The sequence below is a fragment of the Trichophyton verrucosum genome (genome assembly GCF_000151505.1).
Source record: "Trichophyton verrucosum HKI 0517 chromosome Unknown contig00259_1.f1.exp, whole genome shotgun sequence".
In the NCBI taxonomy this organism is placed as follows: Eukaryota; Fungi; Ascomycota; class Eurotiomycetes; order Onygenales; family Arthrodermataceae; genus Trichophyton; species Trichophyton verrucosum.
Genome location: NW_003315481.1, coordinates 1 through 22,852, shown reverse-complemented (window position 1 = coordinate 22,852; position 22,852 = coordinate 1). Strand labels below are relative to the sequence as shown.

The 22,852-nt window shown below is 46.9% G+C and overlaps 8 protein-coding genes across 8 annotated transcripts; 6 read left to right on the top strand and 2 right to left on the bottom strand.

Annotated features, from left to right (window-relative positions):
• Positions 1-171: 171 nt before the first annotated feature.
• On the bottom strand, positions 172-1,931 carry TRV_03009 (uncharacterized protein; the record flags this gene model as incomplete). The annotated part of the gene is made up of 8 exons (XM_003022824.1): positions 172-353; positions 413-470; positions 604-660; positions 701-800; positions 858-965; positions 1,021-1,255; positions 1,437-1,744; positions 1,879-1,931. The coding sequence occupies 8 exons, from the start codon at positions 1,929-1,931 to the stop codon at positions 172-174; spliced, it is 1,101 nt and encodes a 366-aa protein (XP_003022870.1).
• A 756-nt stretch (positions 1,932-2,687) lies between these two features.
• Positions 2,688-4,601, bottom strand: TRV_03008 (uncharacterized protein; the record flags this gene model as incomplete). Its single annotated transcript, XM_003022823.1, has 4 exons — positions 2,688-2,713; positions 2,787-3,836; positions 3,914-4,259; positions 4,554-4,601. The coding sequence occupies 4 exons, from the start codon at positions 4,599-4,601 to the stop codon at positions 2,688-2,690; spliced, it is 1,470 nt and encodes a 489-aa protein (XP_003022869.1).
• A 1,928-nt stretch (positions 4,602-6,529) lies between these two features.
• On the top strand, positions 6,530-7,913 carry TRV_03007 (aspartic endopeptidase (AP1), putative; the record flags this gene model as incomplete). Its single annotated transcript, XM_003022822.1, has 4 exons — positions 6,530-6,840; positions 6,908-7,185; positions 7,242-7,529; positions 7,579-7,913. The coding sequence occupies 4 exons, from the start codon at positions 6,530-6,532 to the stop codon at positions 7,911-7,913; spliced, it is 1,212 nt and encodes a 403-aa protein (XP_003022868.1).
• A 983-nt stretch (positions 7,914-8,896) lies between these two features.
• Positions 8,897-9,515, top strand: TRV_03006 (glutathione S-transferase, putative; the record flags this gene model as incomplete). Its single annotated transcript, XM_003022821.1, has 3 exons — positions 8,897-9,067; positions 9,125-9,318; positions 9,374-9,515. 3 exons carry the CDS (start codon positions 8,897-8,899, stop codon positions 9,513-9,515), a joined length of 507 nt encoding a protein of 168 aa, XP_003022867.1.
• Positions 9,516-13,171: 3,656 nt separating this feature from the next.
• TRV_03005 (uncharacterized protein) lies at positions 13,172-16,987 on the top strand (the record flags this gene model as incomplete). The annotated part of the gene is made up of 6 exons (XM_003022820.1): positions 13,172-13,284; positions 13,341-13,557; positions 13,715-13,929; positions 13,985-14,096; positions 14,157-15,508; positions 15,607-16,987. The coding sequence occupies 6 exons, from the start codon at positions 13,172-13,174 to the stop codon at positions 16,985-16,987; spliced, it is 3,390 nt and encodes a 1,129-aa protein (XP_003022866.1).
• A 348-nt stretch (positions 16,988-17,335) lies between these two features.
• TRV_03004 (uncharacterized protein) lies at positions 17,336-18,342 on the top strand (the record flags this gene model as incomplete). The annotated part of the gene is made up of 3 exons (XM_003022819.1): positions 17,336-17,449; positions 17,557-17,965; positions 18,023-18,342. 3 exons carry the CDS (start codon positions 17,336-17,338, stop codon positions 18,340-18,342), a joined length of 843 nt encoding a protein of 280 aa, XP_003022865.1.
• A 1,319-nt stretch (positions 18,343-19,661) lies between these two features.
• On the top strand, positions 19,662-21,907 carry TRV_03003 (uncharacterized protein; the record flags this gene model as incomplete). Its single annotated transcript, XM_003022818.1, is given in 5 exon segments — positions 19,662-20,005; positions 20,088-20,281; positions 20,458-20,564; positions 20,623-20,877; positions 20,897-21,907. The coding sequence occupies 5 exon segments, from the start codon at positions 19,662-19,664 to the stop codon at positions 21,905-21,907; spliced, it is 1,911 nt and encodes a 636-aa protein (XP_003022864.1).
• An 80-nt stretch (positions 21,908-21,987) lies between these two features.
• TRV_03002 (uncharacterized protein) lies at positions 21,988-22,508 on the top strand (the record flags this gene model as incomplete). Its single annotated transcript, XM_003022817.1, has 2 exons — positions 21,988-22,084; positions 22,108-22,508. The coding sequence occupies 2 exons, from the start codon at positions 21,988-21,990 to the stop codon at positions 22,506-22,508; spliced, it is 498 nt and encodes a 165-aa protein (XP_003022863.1).
• Between the last annotated feature and the right edge of the window lie 344 nt (positions 22,509-22,852).

Sequence of the window (22,852 nt, the reverse complement as noted above, 5' to 3'; positions counted from 1 at the left end):
TATTAAAAATAAAAATAAAAATATCAACCCCAAATCCATTCCATATTACAAGCTATTTAATTTGACTACTTGTATATTTTTCCAAGCCTTAAATAGGCAAAGGTCTACAATGTTTATCTGTCACACCCTCAGGTGAGCATGGATTATCGAAGGAATCACTGTATTGAGCGATTACTGCTCAACCTTCTGTTGCTCGGCAGGAAGAGTAGCAACCTTCTGCCTGAAAAGCTTCTCCGCACGCTGCCAAACAGGATGAGAAGCTCGGTTTTGGATTTCAAGCATGGAAGGAAGCAGATCGTTGGAGAATGCATCAGAAGATTCGGCTGGAAGAAGACTGGGTAGGTGGTCGATCGCTATATCGAGGTTAGATCAAGCTCTTTAATACATCCAGGGCAGAGAAGGCGAAACTTACAGATCACGCTGAGAGGTGGATTAGAGACGCTAACGGGGATAGTGGGCTTATCGAATGTCTAAAACAGAGTTAGTTGGTTTGGTATTCGCCCAGCCGATCGGGATACATACAGTGTTAACGTCGTAGATTGGCTGTAATGAATTAGTTTGAGTTTTAAACACGAACTTCAGGTTCAGGAGCCAGGTACTTACAATTGGGTTGTTTGGGTTCGAGGTATCGCAGCTCTGCGCGGTTGAAAATTGTAAGAACTATGGAATCAATGTAAATTCAGAGTGAAAAAATACTTACAACATCGCAGACAACGGAGAGTCTGCGGTTTGGGGCTTTCAAACTGTTCATATCAACAAACGGTGCAATCTTCTCACTGAGATAAATGCAGTTGATGAAGCTATTCAAGTCAGACGGAGAAAGTGCCAAGTTTATAGGGTAATAAAAATAAACTCACATGTCAGCTTCGACAATCTCTGTAAAGGGCCCACCCTTTGCAGTCTCGGCCATGTCCCATCGAAGAATATCTTCGCATCCAGACTTGACGCAAGCATCAACGGCACCCCTAACACAGGGATATTAGCTTTACCCAAAGAGCTCATCGGACGAGTTCAGCTTACCTTCCACAGCGTCCAAGTGCACCAATGACTAGGATCTGAGGTCGTCGTCCAGCAATTTTCTCACCCCTGACAACATCACCGCGAATCTGCTCCAGCATCTCCTCTTCGCTGGAATAGTAACCTCTTCCATCAGTAAATTCATCAACTCCTGGGAGTGGAGTACCATCGGGATGCTCTAGCTGCCAGGCCCAAGTCTTAATAGCGAGAGCAGCTCCAGCAAATCCGGCATGGTAGCCTAGAAGGGCATTAGTTAGAAATGGAGTGCATACATGGAGTCAAGATAGCTCACCGAAAGCTGCAACTCTTCGAGCCTTATCATCCTGTAATACATGAGTCAATTTTACATCCATACACGCATACTCACCGCCATACGTATAAAATACACACCTGCAGAAACTCCAAATCATACAACACACCGCCACCCCTGCTCCATCGTCCAAGGGCCTTCTCCCAACCGCCCTGGTTCTTGAAACAATGTGCAAAGGTAACGTGCGAATGCTTGAGAGGGAAATCCTTGGTCTCATCAAGCTCTTTCAACCCAATGACAAGGTGGTCGGAGGGGATATCAACCCAGCTACCTTCCGGAACAAGGGTAGCACCGGCTTTCTCAAACTCGGAGTCATCGAAAATTCGCTTGCGAATGGCAGATGTAGGAGAACGCTCAACATTGACTTTGTAGCCGGCCGCGATGAGAGCCTTGGTTGTGGAAGGGGTAAGAGCTGATCTGCAGAATGGCTGTTAGAGTAGTATTCATAGAGCCACATGAAGCTCAAGACAGAAATTAAATATTTTCTGAGTAACCATTCTCAGAAACTGTAGACAAGCTGTGTAGTAGCAAAAGCAGGAGGATATACGTACCTATGCTCGAGGGGCTTGTCTTCGGCACGAAGGTGAAGTACTGTTGGAGCCATGTTGAGTAGGAAGCAATACCGAAAGCAATTGACTAGAAGTAACTATCAAATGATATTAATTGATGGTGATTATCAACTAAATAAGAGAATTCGACAGTATGACCGAGCTAGAGAGAAATATAAAATGCTTCCTGGAACTTTTAAGCTGTATGACTCAGGCGCGAGCCACATCTGTCACGTGGTGATAAGATATGGAACCTTGGAACTAACTAACTTGTTAGTTCACATTGGGCCCTACTACTAGTTGAAATACGTCTGGCCATGGATTATGGCGATCACTCGTTTACCCAACGTAGAGAAGTGAAGAGGTGGTAATAATTTGAAGGAATAGCTGTTATGCGACACGCTATCTAAATATACAACGCCTCAAAGACAATATTAAACATCGGCAGAATAGAAGTGAAGTCGTGACGAGTTGGCGAAGGGGAAATATATAGTTAGCTATCTATTTAAGGGGTGCATAGAGGGAGGCATAAAAAAGTCGATGAGCAACTTAACTAGCTAGTTATGGAGATGTAGGTATGTGCCTTAAGAAGACTGAGGGAGTTTGCAGGGGGAGAACGTCGTGGCATATGCGGAGGGTGGATCGTGGAAGTATTGCATGTATTGAGGTATTTTTTTTGAATCAGCATTTGGTACGAGTTAGTTTATAATGTAGTAACATTGGTGCACTAAGGTAATATGTGTACGACAAAGGGGGGGAATAGGTAGCAGGTATCAAGGACGCTCCAGTCTATAGGAATATGAGTGCGTTGTTTAGACATTTAACTTGACGTAGTTAGCTGTTTACAGAATCATAATTAGCGATTTGTCACATTCAGCAACAGGGATTCGACTTTCTCAAGGAATGCATACCTGGAAATTGTCCAGACTTTCCATCAATTTTTCCAGTCCACCACTCATTAGTATTGGCTGTGCGGTGGGTGATCTCGATGACATCACCAGTAGTAAAGCTCAGGTCACCCACAGCCTGGGCCTCATAGTCGTAAAGAGCAGTAGCAGTTTCAACGGGTGCCGCGCTAAACTTCGCTGGTTTGGGTTTCGGCGGTGGAGGAGCGGGTTTTGACTTTGCAGCCGCCGCGAGTGAGGCAGGACTTGCGCTATTAGCACGGCCGATAAGAGTTGAAGCGGTATGGGCGGAGTAAGGAGGTGGAGGGTTAGGGTCGGAGAAAGCATCGGTTGTCCGTCTAGAGTATTTTGATTCAGCTGCAAGCTTATCCTTTGGTGTAAACTTGGAGCCAGGGCGGCGGCCGCCGGTCGTTTTGAAGTGGACAATGCTCAACGCTTCTGTTCGTTCCTTTACATCACCTCGTTTTCGTTCATACGCCTCTTCAACATCTGATGTTAAGTCGAAATATCCAATATTCAGTCCCTGCATTTTATCATGGAGGGTATAAAATACGTTCAGTTGCATGTAATAAAAGGACTGGAAAAGCGGCTGAATGAACTCTGCCTCAAGCTTGAACAACTTCGGCAGTTCATCCTTCAGCAGGTCGTTGTAATAATTAAACTCTTGTGTTGCCGCTTCCACATCGTTCTCAGCCTTGTACATAGCTTTCTCATCTTTAAGAGACTTTTCCTTCTTGTCTTGTAGCCTCTTCAGGGACGCGCGGTGTCGGTCATAATCCAGCTGTTTATGTTCACGCTTGACAGCAACCTTTTGGATGACTTTAATAATCTCTAACAGCTGGTCCGCGGGGCTGATGATCCGACTCTCTATCAGCTCTAGCTCAGGCTGAAGTGTCTCTTGTAGGGAGCGCACAATCGACTCGTATTCTTCGCATGCCTGGATACCTTCCGGGTTCCCCTCCGGCTTTGCGGCGTCAGGATCTGAGACTCTACCGGAGATAGGTTTGTATAGCTCCGCGACCGCTTTTGAGAATTCAATCTGGTGATTTAGCATGCCTATACGCAATATGAGCAGTTAGGATCATTCCGCACAGGTCGAGGGGTAGGATAACCATGAGTAAATCAAAGCATACCATTTATGGCTTCGAAGTACTTCTTCGATTCATCATGCAGTTTCTTCGTCTCTTTCTCCAACTCCTGGAATCTCCTCTCCGCATCTATATAGACGGGATCCTTTGTGTTCTCTCCAAGGTTGAATTTCTGTTTGAAAGTCTGGGGAGCTCTGGCGAAGCCCTTCTGAAGGCCCTTGAGACTCATGTCAACCCCGCCAAATGTGGTCGTTCGTGGTGGTTCGGCAGCGTCGGGAACTCGGGAAAATGCGTCGATTGCGCAGAGAAGAGAGTGATTCACAACAGCGAAGAAGAGAAAAGAGACAACGGTATAGCCGAAGAGTAGGATAAATAGCAAGGCGTCTGTATTCTGCGTTGAGCACAAACAACGATCAGGCTGTTTGCTTCTCTTCAGCTTCGTCTTCCTTCCGCTGCGGCGCTAGAAGTGGCTAAGCTCGTGGCGCAATGACTTAGTCATCTTCAGCCCTGACAGGGAAGTGATCGGCTAAGTTACGTCATTAGTCACGTGTGGTTCTCTCCATGTTTTTGACGTCTTGGGTTAGCGTATTTGATTTGTTAGTCAGCAGTGCTTGGCCTCAGGAACACCAACCAGAGGCTGGCAGCGTTTGCGAGGCTTCCGCAGGCAGGCAGAGATTTGCCGTACCTTAGTTGCTGGTACGATCGATACGATCGATACCTGCCAGCAGGGCATGTCTCCGTCGCGCAGGATGTGAAAGCTCTATGGATGCGTGTCTCTCCCTTTTATCGGATATATAAACTATCCTGCTCTTTCTCGACTCTCCGGCCGAATACTGAGTCCTCAATTACGCCACAGATATAACCAACGGTTAGTTAACTAACTGGTTAGTTAGTTACCCCCAGATTTTTTCCGGCTTTACGGAATGTCGGGTTTGATATACCTAATTACTCCGTAGTTAATAATGGATATCTTTGCGGTGGAGGAACAGTCTTGAGTCTCGACGGATTCTGAAGGGAAACTCTCAATCGATCGACTCTAAACTTCCAGCACCTCTGATTCGATAACTTAGTAGGGGGTTAACGGTAGAGCACACCATAAGTACCTTGCTGGCTGGTCTTCCATTCCACTGGTAGTGATTGCTTGTCTCTTGTTGGAGAATCTATTCCCAGGCCAGGTGATTTTGCATTTCCTCCAGCTTGTATTTCAGACAGGGGAACTCGTCAGTCAAAATTGACATAAGTAGTTCTACCTCGGAGCTCACGGAAATTAACTGAACGCTGATCCCATGTGTCCGGGCGGGGAAACCCTTCGATGTTGCAGCCGCTTGCTTGCCCCCCTGGCAATAGATTAGTTATTATAGAGTACGAATTACAGGCTCTCCTCGAGTTGAAGCTGCTGGAGACTGTTCATCACGACGTTCTGATAATCAAAGTAATCTCCAATCACAACGGCTAGCCAACGAAATAGTCAGCCTAATAAAAGTAGGAAGAGGCTGATATTTCCCCCTGATTGGAGGCGAGCAGACAGAGTATAAATAGAAATATTGGGTTGGTTGGTTCAGGTCAAGCCTTGACAGAGAAAGCTTGTTTTTGTTCGACGTTTCACGTGTGATTACTGGCCTGACATGGAAAAGATAAGCACGATTCCGCTGTGCGCTCTCATTTCGGAGTAAAAGGGTTCATCTACCTATCAAAGTGCGCATTTTCTCCCCCCTTGTGATGTGCCGCGCATCAACCGGTGTCTTTTTCTGCCCTGTGCCAGATATTCCCCGTACTAGGTCTCAGGCCCGGCATCTCAAAACACAATGGTATTAAATATCAAACAGGGGGGAGAAGAAGGCTCCTCTTCTCTCCAGCTCATGTGTTGTTTGTATCCCTGCTAATTTTATACCAATTATTTTTGTCGATCAGCAAAAGGCATATGTTGTGATATTCTTCTCTCCGGCACTACCCTTCTGTAGATCACAGTGATTATTATCTCCCAGATGTTGTAATTCGTATGAAGATATCCGTCTGCATCTTGCCTCCCTCTGTCAGTTGACTAGCGGTTTCATGTAACTCTGCGTTGCTACGTAGTTCCCTGCAAATCCCCCGGACTCTGGACTCCACACTCTGTCTTCACCCATTCTGGAACATCTGTACCTACATATAGTTAGCACAAGGTGTATTCGACGAGGGCCTTGTGTCCGTTGATCAAAGCTTGAGAATGCTTAGCAAGGCTTAAGTCGTCTTGGCCAGGCTTGTTTTGTAGGGGTTTGTACGGAGTAGGGTTCCCTATCGTTTACATGCGCGAAGTCTCGTAATGGAGGAACCCAAGCGGCCCGCTGACCTAGCGAATTGCGTATATCTCCTTGAAATTTTGCTTCTGCAAGTCCGCGTAATGGTCGTAAAGATGCACTATCATCCCGTGTGTGAATTTGAAGCAGGCTATGTGCGGAGTAATACGTATCAGAGAGCCCCTGGGATAAAGACGGCAGTTGGGTATTTTGTGGATATCAACAGCGTCCGTAACATCGCAATGGGAGTATAAATATGAGCTGCTTCCTCCCTTTGGAACCCATCTTAACCAGGCCTCTATCCATCTCAAACCAGCCGGATTTTCTACTTTCCTTGCCATTTTCCCCATTTCAAGACTATTAAAAGACTTTGACTTATTCCACCATGGTCCAAATCAGCCAAATTGGTGCCGTCCTGGCAGTGTGTTCTACCTTGACGGTAGCTGCACCCACAAAAGGAAAGGCACGTTTCAACGTTCCTCAGGTCGCGGTTCCCATGAAGGCGGTACACCATCCAGCTGTCGCTTATGCTCGTGCCCTGCACAAGTTCGGCATGAAGGTTCCCAAAGCTGTCAGCGATGCCGCCAGGGGATCCGTTCCTACCACCCCAACCAAAGATGATGAACAATATGTCACCCAAGTCACAGTTGGACAGGGTAAATTGAACCTTGATCTTGACACTGGTTCCGGTGATCTGTAAGTTAATTGCTTCTTAATCAACAAGCAGTTGGATTGCAATGATTACGTAGCTAACACATCGCAGGTGGGTTTTCTCCACAGAAACTCCAAAAGATCAGAGCCAGGGGCACAACCTCTACATGCCCACCTCCAAGTCTAAGCGTCTCGATGGGTATTCTTGGGAAATTACCTATGGCGATATGAGCTCTGCTGGAGGAGATGTTTTCCTCGACACCGTTTCAATTGGAAATGTCACGGCTTCTTCACAGGCCGTCGAGTCCGCAAAGAAAGTGAGCGACCAGTTTGCCAAGGACAAGGCCACTGACGGCCTGATGGGGCTGTCTTTCAGCGTCCTTAATACTGGTAGGATATATGTTCTGACTTTTCTGCACTCGTGAACTTGCTAACATATTTATTAGTCCAACCGAAGCCTCAGACGACCTTCTTTGATACTGTCTTGAAGCAGCTTGAGAAGCCCCTGTTCACTTGCACTCTCAAGCATGGCCAACCAGGATCGTATGACTTTGGGTATATCGATGATTCGAAACATAGTGGAGAGATTGCCTACACCAATGTAGACAACAGCCAGGGATGGTGGGGATTCACTGCAGAAAGCTATTCTATTGGAGGAGGCTCCAACTCAACTCATTCGTTCCACGGAGCTCAGCACCACGGCGCCCGCGGAAGCTCCATTGATGGCATTGCCGGTAAGCCTCTTCATATCGAGTACCTGGGCTTCATACTGACTCTTTTTAGACACCGGCACTACTCTCATGCTCCTCAGCGACGATGTTGTTCAGGAGTACTACAAACAAGTCCAGGGTGCCAAAAACGACCAGCAGCAAGGTGGTTGGGTATTCCCTTGTGATGCCAAGCTTCCCGACTTCACCCTCAGCATTAGTGGATACAATGCTGTTGTCCCTGGTAAATTTATGAACTACCAGGCAGTCGGATCGGTTTGCTTCGGTGGCCTTCAGTCAGTTGGCAGCAGCGGCGGTGTACCAAACATCTTCGGCGATGTGTTCTTGAAGAGTCAGTTCGTTGTATGGGACACTGAAGGTCCTCGCATTGGTTTTGCTCCTCAGGCATAAATGGCACACATCCAGACTGCCACAGTGAGGTCTCCAGGAATACCAGAGGGGGTTAGAGTAAATGATGGAGGGAAATTGCAGTTGATCTTGGGGATGTACATATTTCTGAGGCCAGCCTTGTGAGACTGGCCAAGCATATATTGTATTTTAATTGGCTTCCGTTGAGGATCAAATAATCCATGGCTACAGGTTAGCCGTCGGCAGCTACATCGAGAGAACGAAGATGTTTATTTTCGTCAACACGCCCGAGTTTATTTGCTGAGTCATCATAATCATGTGGTCATGATGTTCTCGGGAAGGATTATTAAATATCCGAAAACTTAAACGGGCCCCCAACCTTACCTAATCAGCTGAAGCTATCAAAATTCTTAAACTATCAATGGCCCGGAATTCGGTATACAAAGCTAAGTTCCTTGGAGCCTACCCACTAATATAATGATTTTGAGGTGCCAGGAGGAAGACCCCCACTATGGCCGTTGACATCTATAGCTTATGCAGACGCGCTGAGTACAAATGGCTCGGCACCGGTGTAAGGAGTCGTCTCTGCATGTTGCTTTTGTATATAACCACCGACTAACACACCAGGGTATTCTGAATTTCTTACATCATTAGCAAGGCTATTCTGGAAGTCCATTCTGCAGCCTAGTCCCTCTTGGCGTGAATTCTTTGGGGCAACCAATACTATGTCGCTGCCTGCTTGGTAGTTCTAACCACAAACTACCTAACGGCTCGTATTTCAGACATGATGCCACCAACGTGTACATACTTCCTCATGCAACTGGAAGAATAACTCTCTTTTCATGGTTTAACCCCGCCTCTGGAGTTACCACCCGAGGTGGCTAATATAAATAGATGCTGGTTACCTGAAGTCAAAGATAAGACGAGGTGTTGTACCTAACTCAGCTTTTGGAAAGATTATTGCCTATCTACGTGGTTACCCAAATTAACTATACTTATTCGCCTGTGCTTCCCATTTAGCAGCCATGGTTCTCAAGTTGTACGGGTTTTCCCCTTCAACTAATACCCAGCGTGTTGTTCTTGTCCTTAACGAGCTAAAGGTCCCATTTGAGTATGTCACCGTCGACTTGTCCAAAGGTGAACACAAGGGAGAGGATTATATGAAGATCCAGCCCTTCGGCTGCGTTCCATGCATAGTATGCACATACATGGACCCCTTCCTGTGCTAAGCCAGATACTAAGTCCTTTCCCAGGATGATGATGGCTTCGTTCTCTATGAAAGTAGAGCTATCTGCCACTACATCATAGCCAAATACGCAAATCAGGGAACCGAACTAGTTCCGACCGAACTAAAAGCAAATGCACTCTATGCCCAAGGACTGAGCCTTGAATTAGGCTCCTTTGAGGCTGCGGCTGCCCCGTTTGTTTACGAAAAACTATTCAAGCCGTAAGCATGGTCTATGCATTATATATTTACTCTTTAGGTCCTAACGGATAAACAGATACCAAGGCTTGAGCCCTGACGAACACTCGGTCAAATTATATGAGTCTAACCTCATGAACTGCCTGGATGGCTATGAAAGAATTCTGAGCAAGCAAAAGTATATTGGAGGCAATGTGAGCAACCTTGTTAAAACGCACTGACTTGGGCTAATGCAATTACTGACGCAATAGCAGGTGTTAACTCTAGCAGATCTTTACCACCTTCCTTATCTTACTCTGCTTCCCAAAGTTGGTTTTAATGCAATTGACGACAAACCAGCCGTCTCCAGGTGAGCACACATAGGGTATATGTGGTGGATGTTTAGCTAACGAATTTACTTACGGGTAGATGGGCAAAAGAAATTCTTGCTCGACCGTCCTGGCAATTGCTTCTTGCCAATGACATTAAAGGAACTGCATAGGTTGTATTTGCCGAGCATTAGCATGCTAATGTCTTGGAGAATCTTTTCAGAGGTTGCAATTGTTATTTAAATTCCAGGAGAGTTAAAATGAAAATTTGCGAATAATATTCGTGATCTATTCATTCTATTCGGCCGTAGTATCAGTCTTATCATAAAATAAAACAAAGCTGCCGGGAATTCTTCCAGTACGGTCTCTCGTTGTGCTTTAACATGACCCAAATCTTTATGGAATCAACAAAACAAAGTATAAAGAGTATAAAGTGACGCAGCTAGAAAATTCCTGGAATAATTCTGTATGGTACCTTGGCACAGTACTCCTTCCAAGAGTCCCCGTACTTATTGTGGCACCTCACTTCATCTCGATAGCATCGATGGACAAGAAGGATTGTCATGTAAATGGCATAAGTCCATGGAAGCAAGTTCGTGAACCCGCAAGAGGCACACATGGAATAAGAAAGTATCAAATCGCCAAGATAATTCGCATGACGAACAAGTCCCCACCAGCCTAGAGTACTTGTTAGCTATGAAGGTGCATTGATATGATGGTAACAATAATTGGGAGCTTACCTGAGCATAACAAGAGGGACTCATGCATGGATCCTTCGGCCGTTTTGTATTTGGCACGGATAAACTGTGGAGGTTTACCCCATATTTTACAGTCTCCATTTGTGGCACGGGAAATATATTTCTGATGGTTGGCTGCACGAAATAGGACGTATCCTGACACTCCGGTTGTCAAGATCAACGCTGCAGTCCAGCTGGAGAGGTCGACTGGGTGGGTGGCCAGATACTGTGTCTGGAGGGTATACATCACAGGAAGCCATGCGGCAATACCCCAGGAGAAATAGAATCCGAAATGATCATGGCACATATCGAGTGTTTTTAGGTACCTGAATAATCAAATTAGGACTTCTCCTTTTTATTGACTCAAAAGCAGGGATGGATCATACCAGCCTTCATTGCAAAAGAAATCAATGACATATACCGCATGAAGGAAGCTGGTGATGATCATTGAGTTGGTAATATATCCATGTTGTTTATATTGCCAGGCCGCGAAGCACATGTCACTATTCATCGTTAGTAATGTCCAGTGTCGTAGAAGCATTGGTGGAGTAGGATAAGGGAGAGATATTACACTATTAACCACCCAATCATGCCCGGGCGCCCGTTGTGGAAAAGCTTCATATCCCAGTCCGCGCCGAGACGGGGATTAAATTCTATACCCATATAGAAATCGTAAAATATAGATCCTGACCGACACAATTAGTAATTCTAACACTGGAAAAGACTTATATAGTTTGTTTATATTTCTCACCACTAAATTTCCTATCTTCGGGGTGGGTAGGAGAGACGTGGGCTTTTATGTAGAATACCAATGCCAGTAACAAGCCATAGATATTGAACAAGCATACAAAGCTTCCCCAATTCTGAGCCACGAAGGCTAGGTCAAAGAGCCCGTAGTAGTGCAGCGCGCCAGCTAGGAGTAGCGACACTATACACGCAAGGAAACCGTTTATCTTGTATTCCAGCAAATTTCCTGCCGGCGTGAGTTGACCTTTGCATCGAGTTCCCGGCAGGAAAGAGTAGAGGATGACATGAGATAGGGTCCAGCATGTATATACAGTCACAACAGGCAATGTTGTCCCCGGTGTATTCTGTATGAAGAACGGTATCAACCCAGCTTTCACCATGGACACACCAGCATGATAGAGAGAACCATCATAGTGGCTCAGAGATGTCCACCAGAAAATCGTGATCATAGGGCAGACTACCATCATCGCGAGACACGCCATACCCCCGAGGGCCGAAGTTGTACCTTTGCGTCCCCATACCGTAATCTTATCCTGAGATCGTTCATCGATGGCACCTTGTATCGTAAAGGGGCGTTTTCTGGCAGACGCGCAGACGTTGCTGTTGGTGATAGTTATATCTGACATTGGCAATTGCAATTGGAGGCTAAAGGGTAGCCTACAGGTGAACAATTGAGGTGAGCAACCAAACTCGGTACTGAGAGGACGACGGGCAAGGAACGACAAAGCTGGGCAGCACACCTTCTTTATAAGCTAGCCGTGGCTGGGCTAGAGAGGTTTCCTTCTGCCTTCCCTCTGTACAACCAGTATCCACCTGGCAAGTTTTAGTAGCGCAGCCACTCCCGCCAACAGACACACTCATTGACCGCTCAGCTTCAAGGGCCTTGGAGTGAGGAAGATAAGAAAAAAAAACAGCTTGTTCGGATACGTGCGCAAGAACTTCCACCCGCCGAGAGACAAACGTTTTAAATCGAGAAATAAGAGGTAACACAGCCCCCTTAACTCGGGCTGGAGTAACTGGTTAGTTGCTTGGATTAGTGGGACAGAAGCTGGTATGGATAGCTCCGGGCCATAGGAGTTTGCTGTGCACAGGCAGCTTGCGGCATGCCTTGTGGACCCATGACGCTGAAGTTCCCGCCATGCGAGTTGCTGTCATAACAAGGACGCCAGCCATCGAACATGGCAAAATGTCCTCTGCAGGTTGGGGGAAGGGAGCACAGTGAGGAAGCAAATCATCATATCAGTTAAGCAGGTCATCGACGCCCCCCACCGGTCAAAAACGATCTAAGTTCCAAGCCAGCCTCAGCATTTGTAGATCACCCCTTTTTGTTGAGCTTATGCCAAGGGCCGGTCTTTGAGATTTAAATGCGAGTGATTTCCTTTTCGTGGCAAGGGCAATACCAGGTCGTATACAGAGTACGGGGTGCAGGATACAGAATTCCATCGCTGACAAGAAGCAAAATATGAAGGAAGCCCTGACTATCGTCCACACCGTAGAACATAGTTTGGATTATAACTGTAGTGGAGATGTTAAGAACTGCAAGGCACCCACGTTAGTTACCGCACGGATCTCGGAACTCCAGAAGGGTAAAACCAGGCAGCCGGTTCGGTGCATCACGGATTCAAGCGACCCTGACTGCGAGGACAGGTTCGTGTCATTGAAATATTATGACAGAACACAAAATGCCTCCTCTCGGTGGATGTCACCCTTATAAATGATAAGGAAGAGATAATTTCCAAGTGATGGAACTATCTCCGCCAAACCATTTCTTTGGTGGACCAAACACCTTCTCCCACCGTTGCCTGAAGGTTAGTGCTCGTGTATCCTGTCGAGTACTCCGTACGGAGTACGGAGGAGTGGCATTTTGAGGTTGTGGCCAAAGCATCCATAACTATCCATGGGTGGGAAAATAGGGGGCTGCGGCTCAACCCGGACGGGCCCGCGGGAAGCGAGGCGGTCCGTGTTTTATCCGAAACTCTAAACTCAATTGGACCCTCGCAGACATGGTGCCAGCTTGCAAGACAGAATAAACTCCCAGGTGGAAGTCCACGACGGTCATGAAGCTTAGTGACAGAAAGTTTCGGCATGGAAAAGAGCAAATTTGCCTCTCGCGGACCTTCAGCTAAAAATGGAGCAAGCGATATATTTGAGATTGTATCCCTCTACGAGCCGGCCAAGGTAGAACATGCTGTTGCTGAGTATGCACTACTATCCCCAATCCCCTAAATTGGAACATCAATAACTCCGGTTATAGCATTCTCCTGATACCTGGTTTGACCGGAGACCCTGTCAATACGTGGAGCTATGGTGATATATGTTGGCCACGAGATCTTCTGCCGCAAGCTCTCTCGTCTCCTGTCCGTATTTTGAGCTTTGGATACAATCCCAGCAGACATTCGAATGTGTATCCAGATATCGAGGACAGCGCACTACACCTTATCAGTGAATTAGAGAGAGTGAGGCCTGTGAAGGTAAATTTTACTCGGCAGTATCAATGCTAGCATCCGATGACAAGGTGTTCTAGGAAAAGTCAAGGCCCTTAATCGCTGTAGCATACTCACTGGGCGGAATTGTCCTAAAGAAAGTAAGCTATTTACCCGAGATCTGTAGGTTGTTCTTTATGCCTAGATTGCTAGTATTAACAAATATCGAAAGGCTCTCATTCTGTGCAGCGATAAGCCTTCCCTACGGCGCATTCCTGCTGCATTGTCCGGGATAGTATTTCTCGCTGCACCACATCGAGGAAGCTCCTTGGCTGGTACTGCAAATCGGCTTATGAGACAGTTAAGGATACGTTTGCCCCGAAAATTTATAAGTGCATTAAAGAAGAATTCAGTAGAATTGTGAGTTGGTTTTCGCTAGGAGTTGTTTTTAGTAAATTTACTAATTTATTTATAGAGAGCGGATTGCAACTGACTTTCAGCAAATCGCCAATCAGAGGAGCCTACCCATTTTCAGTTTCTATGAGTTGCTTCCAGTGAGGGGCCGCCTTAGTTGTTTCGTTGATATTGTATGTGAAGATTACTAGAAAAGGCAAAAATCAGAAAACTAACTTGCAGGACGTACAAAGGTCGTTGATAAGGACTCTGCACTTCTTAGAATTCCAAGTGAGAGTGCACTTGGAGTATATACAAATCACCGAGATATCTGCAGATACCGAGATTTTGATAATCCAATCTTCCGAGACGTCACTCGACATTTGCAACAGTTGGTAGATTTAGGGCCTCAGCATAGTAGTGCTCGCGTATTCCTTCCATTTGATGGCACTCCGCACTTTGTCGGCCGGCAAGATTACCTTCAACAGATCCACAACGCATTTAATGGCTCAGATAACCGTCAAGTAATCGCTCTTTATGGTGAAGGCGGTGCTGGAAAGACAGAAATTGCATTGAAATATGCACGGGAGAATGCAAATCATTATGATTATGTCTTTTTCGTGGATTCTACTGATACACAGTCTTTGGAGAGCGATTTTATCAGACACCACAGAAAGTTGGGGTTACCGCCGAGCAACTCTTGCGCATTGAATGATATCAAGCAATTCCTACGCCTAGAACGCTTTTGGCTTATGATACTTGATAATGATAATAATTGGCTGGCCCTAAACTGGCTGGGATTCCCAGAAATCACACACGGTCACATTATCATAACGTCCCGACACCGTGAGCATACCAGTGATTCTAGAGTCACGAAGGCGCTTTCTACAAACCCTCTGGGACCAATGGATGCCAGAAACTTTTTACTATCGAGAGCTGGAATCGATGTAGAAGAATGGCTTAGCTGGGAGACTAAAGCAGAAAGTGTAGCCAAGCATATGGGATGTCAACCTCTCGCGGTTGATTCAGCAGCTGCATATATGTTGGCCTATGGTGTTACCGTTGATGAATACCTCAATGCTCTCACTGGGAGCCGAGTTTCACGAAGACTACTCTTCTATCGACCTAATGCATCCATATATAAGACGTCGGTTGAATCAATTATCCAGCTGGCTCTGGATGAAGTCAAGAAAAATCCAGATGCATTTAGGTTGCTTAATATTCTCGTATGGCTTGACCGAACTAAGACAACTATCAGTTTTCTCAAGCGTGCAGTCTCTCGTCAGCCTCGATGGGGCCATGATGGTCAGGTCGAGATGAGGGATCCACTAAGGAGCTATGTCCCACCGGATCTTGTTCGATTGATAAATGGGCCAAGCTTTCATATTGCTCTCAAAGAGTTACAGTCGTGTTCTTTGATTGCCAGCGGTAAAATGTTTGAAGACGGAAGGAGCCCACGGTGCAAAGATACAATTGTTTTGCATCCTTTGACATATTTATATATTCGAGAAGCTCTCCCTCCCACTAAGATGCTAGAGAATGCAATACATGCTCTCAGCCTTGTTGTTCATGCTTATCCTGTGGCACAAGCTGGCTTAGATCAAAGGTGAGGGACTGAATCCACCGGTTCTTATATTGATATATCATCCTAACATTTAACAATAGTCCCTTGCAAAGCATTCTTCCACAAGTCTTTCAATGCAGTCTCAACCGCGAGTACCTTGCAGAGGAAAACATCGATCTGATTAAAGCCATTGAGAAGGTTGATATTCGGGCAGACGAAGAGAGGACATTTGCTGAAATTACAGCTGAAATGTTTATGGAAGTTGCTCGTGGATACGGTGAAGGGTCTAGTCACTTAGAAAATACCCTTCCTCGGTGGATTAAAACCCTTATCAACTCTTTAGAAAAAGCCGGGCTACACGCCCGCCTATGGTGCACAAGACTTCCGTTGGAGTTTTACAGCAAGGGGAAATTTACAGATGGTTGCGAAGCCGCTGCCGCATTTTTGCGAGATGCAAAATTCAGCCCCGGCGATAAGATCACGAATAATGATAATGCCCAGGCAGGCTTTTTGCGCCATATGTCTGTTGAGTACCTGGCTCGTGATGATAGCCTGTCAGATAGAGAAGAGTGGGAGAAACGCGCAAAATATATAGAGGCCTGGAAACCTTTAGACCCTCACGCGCCTTCAGAACTTGAGCGATATGCGCAGGGTATGGGCATAAGGATGCGGGGCAAGCTTGCTAAAGATTTCGGACTGTTCAACGAGGCATATTTTTCTTTGAAACTCTTCATTGAACAATATGCTAAGCGCGGAAGCCGTGAAGAAGGCTGGGCTATTGGTGACTTGGGACAGGTTGTGCTTGAACTTGAAGGAGCAGATGAAGATTGCGATGCCTTGAGTGACTTCATGACAACTGGCATTAATTGCGGCCACGATCAATCGATCCCTGAAACAGATGCAAGGCCATGCGAGGTCATCACTCAAATATATTCCCAAGCTATAGAGAGCCGTACGATTGCCAGAGGAAGCTCGAGCCAGTATGATAGGGACAATGTTCGCGAGAGCGATACAATGTTTCTCGAAATTAACTGCGCTGTCAGCATCCTTCGCGAAGGCATCTTCCGCCCCGAACGATACGCGGAGGCGGAACAAAAACTTATTCGATTAAAGGATCGGTTCGAAAATATGTTGACAACGGGAACTTTATGGCACGATGATCAAACCCGCCATTTCTCGGTGCTCGCATATCTCGCCCAAATTTCACATCTTCAGATGGACTGGGAGGTGGCACAATCCCGGTGGATAGAAACAATAGATTATGGCCAATCATCTGTGAGGGGATGGGATGGAGATCATTATTATATAGATGTCGCCAGATATAGCCTTGCTAATGCTCAACTTCGAGCAGGAGGCGAACCAGATGCGATCGTTGCGAAGCTAGACAAAATTGTTCATCGACTGAATGCTGAAGTGGTGACATGGAATTTAGGACTCGGGACATTTTGGCTAGAATATATAAGGAAATCAATGACTGAGGTTAAGAAATTGCGAGGGAAGGGTGATGTGGGAGATTGGTAGGTTACATATAAGATGGAAGATAGGCGAGCTAACGATCTTGGAACATTATTATATCAGATCCTTTATTTACATATTTTATACAACCTTCCGGTCCCAGCTCTATCTTTGTATTACCGACTCTTGAATGGCAGAGCGTCATGACTGTTATCTAAGTTATGGCGGCTCCAACTAAGTTTGGAACTCTAATCCACTTTGGCTCATCGCCCTTAAGTAGTTAAACTCCATTACAGTTAAAGTTAGTTAACCAGCCGAGGGGCAACTCTGCCCTGAAAATGCTAAAAACTTCAACGTGGCCATCAACTTTTCACATCTCAGCTATCTCCATCCCTACACCCCAAGAAGATCACGATGAAAGAAGGCCTTGAAGCCAAGGCGCTTCGCCAGTTTGACGCACTGGTGGAGAGAGGCGATGTCATATACTCTCACCGTGACCCGGTCCATGTCCCCACAAAGCCATTCAATGTGAGGACAATCTTTCCCCCAGTTTATCTAGCTACTCGTTAGCAGGTAGCTGTACCAAGCATTCGAATACAGGCTAACCGCTGCGGAATTCGCACCAAGATATTTAGATCCAATTCCGAATTGCATCAAGCCTGACGAAGAAACCGCAAATACCGATAAAGGACGCTGAGAAGAAACCACCGGTTAATAAAGCCAGTCCATTCGCAAATGACCCCCCAGAGTTCGTTATCGAGCATGTTGGCCCCGATCATACTCTGCGCCTGAATAAGTTTTGCGTCGTCCGGACACAGTTCATCCTCCATTGCAACGAGTTCAAACCTCAGATCGAACCCCTGGAAGCAGTTGATTTGGCTGCTGGATGGAGCGTTCTTACTAGGATGGAAAGCGAATACCTACTCATATATAATGGAGGACTGCAGGGTGGATGGTCTCTGCCGCATCGTCATATGCAACTACTTCCACGTCCCCCAAGAGATGTTCATAACTTGTTCCCGGACATATATGGCATTGAAAACGGTTTGTCTCCCAACTACTCGGTTAGTCAAGGATAAAGAAAACTAAATGGCTACTTAGGACGAGTTCCCAATATCCCATTCCAGCACGTGGTTCGAAGGTTACCTGCTTCAGCAACAGCAGAAGAAGTTTATGAAACTTATACTGACCTTCTGGCTGCAGCTGGAGTTGACGAAAACGACTACTCACATAATCTGGTGTTAGTCAAGGATTGGATGATGATTATTCCGCGATCTCGTGCAAGCCAAGAGGGTATCAAGATCGTCAATGCAGCAGCCATGGTGGGTATGATTTGGATACCTTCAGACGAGGTCTTGGATCTTTGGTTACAAAGCGGCAACCCAATGGAAACCCTTGCCAGATACGGCAAACCGTGGTAGTTTATAAGCGGATTCCAACTTTTGGATACATATACGAAGGATAGACGATAATAGACGTGACGGAAGGGCATATAGAAGGATCCTAACCTACACCGCGCCATACATATATAGATATTATTAGAAATGAGCCCAACGCACAAGTGGATGTCCAATTGTCATATGCAGCTCTAGCCCATCCCATGTAGCCATTCATATTTCGGCGGTTAATCAGCCACAACTTCGTCCTGATTGCAGAGCCAAGGCCCTATTGTTCAAAAGCTCACTCCCTTGCGGCCATGCCGCAGCCTTACCAATATCTCCCCATAATCGGAGGTTTATCGATGATCTACATTTAATTGTAGAGCAAGGAGACTGGGAACACGCAGGGAATCGGCGGTTTGCCTATGTTGATCGGCCCCCAAATGTTAACTAATAATTAGTTAATTCTGACGTAACTGGCTTGTTGCAGCGCTGTTCCTCGCGCTTAACGTCGATTACATAGCCACAGCGCAGACCACGTAAGTATAACTACCAAGCTCCAGATATGTTGGAAAGTCTTTTGTTACGTACACAAGGCTCAACAAGGGTGCCTGTTGCTTGGATACGGGCGGAGCGACATTGGCTGGGAATCCCAGCTTGGGGGCGAAGCTCCCTCCGCCAAGTGCGTGAATCCCGAGCAACCACTTACATCTCAACTTAGATGACAGCGAAATGTTTGATGGAAAAGGAACATGACAGCTAACTGATGCAAAGACGGAATGTCTAGTCAAATCACCAAGTTTTCTGTGATGTTAACCACCATGCCGAGCCGCTCAGGAGAAACAAGAGGCAGCATAATTGGTCAAATGAAGATGGCCGCCGCAGTCTCTAATCCCTCCGCAGGATTACGGGGCTTATGATATGATATCGTCTTGGACGGCGACCACAGAGTTTTGCTAATGGCCCTCAGTCTCTCAGCCTTTGAGGCTTCTTTGTTTCCGCTCCCTTGGCAGGTTCTTTGACCACTGTCCGTTTGATAATGTGTTGCCATATTGGTGTTTCAGGCTGCACACGGCTCGTATACATGCTGCCGGCCGTAAGGCCGTGGTTTTATTGTATGGACAAGGAGCTTCTGGGGAAGTCGAGATTGCACATGGTGGCTTACAGCCTTGCGAATATGCTTAATCTCTCTGGCGATCTGAAGCCTCTGGTTGTATATATAAAGCCAGGAGACTCTTCTTCCTAGAGTTTCTTTTCGTAATTAAGCAACCTGTACATTCTCCTGGCCTTACGATAACTACACCTTACCAAAAAAGTCAAGACTCAGCAATCCCAACGAAGCCCATATATAAAACGCGAAAATGGTTAACATGAACATCCTCGCCACCGTTACTCTTGCTGGCCTCGCTGCCGCAAAGACCGTTGAGGTCGTCGTCGCCGAGAATGGCGGCCTTACCTTCACTCCAAACAAGATCAAGGCCGATGTCAACGACATAGTCCACTTCAAGCTCGCCAAAAGCGGCCACGACATCTCGTCTGGCCCATTCGACATGCCATGCAAGCCCAGCGACAACTCACTCTACTCTGGCAAGCTCAATGAGGGAGACGAGTTCTCCGTCAACATCACCAACACCGACCCAATCTGGCTCTACTGCTCCGTCAGCAAGCACTGTTCCAAGGGAATGGTTGCTGTCATCAACCCTCCGTAAGTAATTCTTTTTCCAAGGTGCGAGGAAAAGCTGCCCCTGTGTACGGAGTACTAACTTGGATATTTCGACACCGAGTAGATCCAGCGGAAACACCATTGAAGCCTACAAGCAGGCTGCTGCAGGTGCTGGAAACGGCCAGGCACCCTCGAGGGTCAACAATGGAAGCAGCGGAAGCGGCACTCCCACCAGCGGCGGAGCTCCTGCTGCTACCAGCCCCAACGCTGCCTCCAGCTTGACGTTCAGCGGCGCTGCCACCCTCGTCGCGATGGGCGGTGCCTGGATTGGTCTCCTTTAAACTGTTCCTTCATCTCCATGCATGATTTCCTTCTCTGCTTTCAAGCTTGGTTCAAGGCGCTGTGATGTATCTTTAGCTACCATCTAGATCTCATGACTTAAAGTAATTTAGTACTCCGTACTCCGTACGACTTTCATACCTCACTGTCACCAGCCTTCAGTTTCCTAGCTTCCTCTGTCTTCATCCTTCTTCATCCTTCGTCTCTTCTTCGTCTCTTCTTCTTCTCTTCTTCCCGCCAGTCAAAAAGCTCCAAACACGAAGTGATATCCACGTGACCCGGAGCTGAAGCTCGGCCGAGGCTAAAGTCCGATTTGTCAGCATATCTTACATAAGCCAGACTTCCGCCAACGAAATTTTCTTTCTTCAGCTTCTTTTTCTCGTCTTGAACTTTTCAACTTCTTTCATTCTTCGTTGTGTGGAAGAGATTCATCAGCCAGCCATGTCGAACATAGCACCTCAAGTGCTCAGGCATGCCTCCCGGGCGTGCTCGCGGCGCCTGTCGCTGTCAGCAAGCTTGGTCAGACCAGCATACAGTGCCAGGACGGTCACGGGTTCCGGCTCTGGCGGGAGGAGGTACGTGTCGGGCTCGCAGAGGCACAATGCCCAAGCCCAGACGACAGTTGAGTCTGCTGTCAAGACAGAGCAGAAGGCATCGGTCCCAGGCACTGCTGTTACTGGCGATACCCTGGCCAATCCGTCTGCTGGTATCTTGAAACAGGCTACAATCATGGATGAAGGAAATCGACCGATATATCTGGACATGCAAGCCACAACCCCTACTGATCCCCGAGTTCTCGATGCGATGCTACCGTTCCTCACCGGACTCTATGGTAACCCTCACTCGAGAACCCATGCCTACGGCTGGGAGACTGAGAAGGCAACCGAGCAGGCTCGGTCACACGTTGCCACTCTCATCGGGGCGGATCCAAAGGAAATCATTTTCACCAGCGGGGCTACTGAGAGCAACAACATGAGCATCAAGGGTGTGGCTCGGTTCTTTGGCCGTTCAGGCAAGAAGAAACACATCATTACCACTCAGACGGAACACAAGTGCGTTCTCGACAGTTGCCGACATCTGCAGGACGAGGGCTTCGAAGTGACCTATCTGCCGGTTCAGAGTAATGGTTTGATCAAAATCGAAGATCTCGAGGCTGCCATTCGACCTGAAACGGCGCTGGTTAGCATCATGACCGTTAACAACGAGATTGGTGTCATTCAACCCATGAAAGAGATTGGGGCCCTTTGTCGGTCAAAGAAGGTCTTCTTCCATACTGACGCTGCCCAAGCTGTTGGAAAGATACCCGTTGATGTAAACGAATGGAACGTTGACCTCATGTCCATTTCTGGCCACAAGTTGTATGGACCCAAGGGAATTGGAGCATGCTACGTTCGACGTCGTCCTAGAGTTCGCATCGACCCTCTCATTACCGGCGGTGGCCAGGAGCGCGGATTGCGCAGTGGAACTCTCGCTCCTCCCCTGGTCGTTGGATTTGGTGAAGCCTGCCGGCTCGCCAAGGAAGAGATGGAGGTACGTTATATTCTCTTCCCTTTTACACATCCACCTTCACGATTATTATACTGCCACGAGTTCTGCCTGAGATGATTAAATGCTTCTTTCAATTCTTATACATGCATGGTTCTGAAAGTCCTACGACTTGTGTTTGATATAGCAACTATATGATCATGGCTTACAACTCATTTTCCTTTCCCCTACCCATCCCCATTCCCATTCACATGAACTTCATTGTCATGGCTGGCTTAACTAACACTTTGGCCCTCAGTATGACTCGAAGCGTATCTCAGCTCTCTCCCAGCGACTTCTCACCAGTCTTCTTGCCCTTGAGCATACAACCCTCAACGGCGACCCTAACCGACATTATCCAGGCTGCGTAAATGTATCATTTGCCTATGTTGAGGGCGAATCGCTCCTCATGGCTCTCAAGGACATTGCCTTGTCATCTGGCAGTGCCTGCACTTCCGCCTCTCTTGAACCTAGCTACGTACTTCGTGCACTCGGAAACAGTGACGAAAGCGCCCACAGCAGTATCCGATTTGGCATTGGTCGATTCACCACCGAAAGCGAGATCGACTATGTGATCAAGGCAGTTAAGGAGAGAGTCACATTCCTCCGTGAGCTCAGCCCACTGTGGGAGCTTGTGCAAGAGGGTGTCGACTTGAACACCATTGAATGGAGCCAACATTGATCCCAAACCATCCTTCTTTTGCTTTCGCTCTCCTCCCTCACTGCCATCGCCTTTCTCGTGCCGACTAACTTAGGTACTTCTACTATCTCAACAAGCATGCATCTTGTTCCAATACCCACTTGTATATTTTTTTTATTAATATGGTGCTTGATCCCGGGAAACATTCTCGCGGAATGATCAGTTTGCAGCAACCAACTCGCCCGCAGTGGCTCCGGCCTTCTCATGTGTCAGTTCGGCCTCTCTATGCTTCTCTTTTTGTTATGGGACATTCATTGAAATGGCAACTCTCCTGGCAAAATATGTACCATAGCCCTTGATGATGATAACTATTCAATCTTTTAACC